Source organism: Cucurbita pepo, unplaced genomic scaffold (assembly GCF_002806865.2).
Source record: "Cucurbita pepo subsp. pepo cultivar mu-cu-16 unplaced genomic scaffold, ASM280686v2 Cp4.1_scaffold002440, whole genome shotgun sequence".
NCBI classification, from domain to species: domain Eukaryota; kingdom Viridiplantae; phylum Streptophyta; class Magnoliopsida; order Cucurbitales; family Cucurbitaceae; genus Cucurbita; species Cucurbita pepo.
Window position 1 is genome coordinate 1 of NW_019648495.1, and position 2,979 is coordinate 2,979.

At 31.2% G+C, this 2,979-nt stretch overlaps 1 protein-coding gene across 1 annotated transcript; it reads right to left on the bottom strand.

Moving 5' to 3' along the window:
• Positions 1-18: 18 nt before the first annotated feature.
• LOC111786688 (cytosolic purine 5'-nucleotidase-like) lies at positions 19-1,957 on the bottom strand (the record flags this gene model as incomplete). Its single annotated transcript, XM_023666917.1, is given in 2 exon segments — positions 19-335; positions 1,349-1,957. Coding segments are annotated over 2 exon segments (432 nt in total), but the record flags the coding sequence as incomplete, so codon positions are not given.
• Positions 1,958-2,979: the final 1,022 nt, after the last annotated feature.

The window sequence follows — 2,979 nt, forward strand, 5'->3', positions numbered from 1 at the left end:
AAAAAAAAAAAAACAAACCTCTTCGGAATACGCCAAATCATAAACCAGCTTTCTTATTGTGCCTTCATATGCAAGGGACTCGAAAGTTTCTGGCTTGTATTGTGCCAACGTGTAATCCATGTCGAACCCCACGGCAACAATATTTTTCATATTCAAAGATCTATTGCAAAAAATCTGCTTTCCTATGTCAATATTGCATTCTACTGATGATGACCATATGCATGGTTGCTGGACATCCTCACTGTGGGTGACATCCAGAGAATGCGTTCTCTTGTCCTTCATGACAGTCCCTAGATTCTCACCCATGGCACCAATAGCACACGACCGATTTAATCCTGCCGTGGTAGTTTACAGAGAGACACAGTGAGCTCGAAATTGAGAGTTGCTCCTTGATTTAATATAAAACCAACAAAATATCAAAACATAGATCCATGTACAGAGACAAACCCATCATTGAACTCAAAGACAAATATTCAAGATACTCTCTTGTCCCCTAGAAATTTATGTAACTTGTTCTTGAACATAACGTTAATATTTCTTCGTATACACAAATATTTTATAGCAATTTGGGTGTTACCTAATTAATTTCTCATCAATGTAACGGCCCCGAACGGGGTGGATTGTGAGATCCCACATCGGTTAGAGAGGGAAACGAACATTCTTTATAAGGGTGTGGAAACCTCTCCTTAGTAGACACGTTTTAAAACCTTGAGAGGAAGTCCGGAAGGGAAAACCCAAAGAGGACAATATCTACTAACAGTGGACTTGGGCCGTTAGAATCAATTTCCTCTCATCTTTCAGAATTCTCTCTACGATTGATCACTATATCTCTACAATTAAGTTGTTCCACGATTCACATCTACATCCACTGTGAGAAGCAGTCAGGATTCTCTCTTTATCAATCTATATCTAATGGAGAGGTAAGTAAATTTGGTTCACAAGCTGATCTTTTATGTTCAAACAAGAAATTCCAGCTCCAAACGACACCCAAGATTCCACTCTCTCAAAACAAACAAAAAAACCCTTATAGATTCTGTAAGTACTCACCCAAGTTTTCATTTCTTTGAATATTTCTCCAAGAAACAGCTACATACATATTGATACACACATAAACATAAACAAACATAAGACACTCAGGGGCATACCAAGTAAGAAACGTGAAGAAGAATGGTGCTAAATCCCCAAAAGCTATACTGAAACGTTAACTACAAAGAGAATATAGAAATTAAAAGGAACCCATTACGCCAGACTTATAAATGCACCACATACTTACAACCCAGCAACAAGTAAGCCAGTTAAGCTCAATATTGGAAAGAAAATAAGAACAAGAAGAAGAAAACGAACTTACTTAGTGTATGAATCCCTTTGGGAACTCCAAGAAAGTTTCGAGGGGATACAGGGTATGAGAATTCAAGCGAAAACAAGGAGAGGCAAAAGGATAGCTGTCTCCTGGGAATTCGCATGGCGCATTTAAATAGGCATTTGCGGGGGAATGAAAAGGAGTGAATCAGATTCCGAAATGGACGGGACAGGTGTAGAAATAGCAGTTGGGCTTTGAGAAGTTGGATCAAAATCCAAATTCCCAATACAAATGGATGTTCGATTCGCAGAGAATAAATTCATCAGAAATGTTTGGGGGAAACGGAATCGGAACCCTAATTTTCCATTCCCTATCCACCGGAATTAGGGCGGAGGGCTCGTGCTTCGTTTGATGGTTCCGGTAGGGGAATTTGAAGCGTCATCGAAAAGGAATGGTGGATTCGTGCCACGTGGGAACTGGCTATGAGAGAGAAAGAAGAGAGAGATTGTGGATGACGATTGGTGTTTGATGGGACGGCGGCGATCGGCTCCGCCGATGAAGAAGGTGGACAGTAGAAGGCGGAGATTCAACCGGAAAACTGTCTCAACGCGTAAATCTGGCGGGTAAACATTATCGGTATTTGGCTGTTAAATAATTGATGTTTCCATTTGTAAAATTATTATTATTATTATTATTTTAAAAAAAAATCAATTTAAATAAAGCCTTATTACTTTATTTTTTTTTAAATGATAATAATAAAAATTCGAATTAAAAAAAAATCAATTTTTACCTTTAAATTCGACAAATTTTAGTTGTTTTTATTAAAATTAAATTTAGAAAAAATTTAAGTAATGACTGATTATTTATTTATTTACTTATAACGTTAAAAAGGGGATGAAACTAACATAAATAATTTTTTTATTATTAAAATATCAATTTAATTCATATATTTTCAATAAAATTTTAAATTTATGTTATCAATTTAAAAGTTTTTAAAAAAAAACTTTAATTTAACTCATTTTAATTAATTAGAAGTACACAGATAAAATATTATAACTTATTAATTAATTATTTCGTGAAAATTAACGTAATTTAATAATAATTAACACGTCTAAAAAATTATAGAAAATAATAATAATAATTTAGTGAATAAATAACTACTACCGTAAATATAAATGATATTTAAAAATAAATTATTTTTATATCAAATTCCATAAACTTTACGCCAAACTAAAAAAATTATAAAATCTTATCTATTATTATCGGTCAATTTCTTGTATAAAACGACACTTTAATGAGAATAAAAACTCTCAATTTTTTAAAGGAATATTTACAAATATGCTCGAGAATAATATATTTCTATATTTAATTTTGTATTTGAGAATAATAATTTTATTCTAATTAGTTATTCTTTTTTAATATTGAAATTTTATTAAATAAAAAAGGCTCCGTAGTAATAAAATAAATTTAAAATTATTTGATTGTTGATTATTATATTTCAAGATTAAAAATGATAAAAACATATTATTTAATTATTAATTTTAATTAGTTTAGAATTATCTTAATAATTAAACACTTATCTAATTTTATCGTCTAATTTGTCATTTATTTATTATTTAAACGATTATTTTTATGAAATAATTATAAGTAAAAAAAAAAAAAAAAAAAAAAAAAAAAAA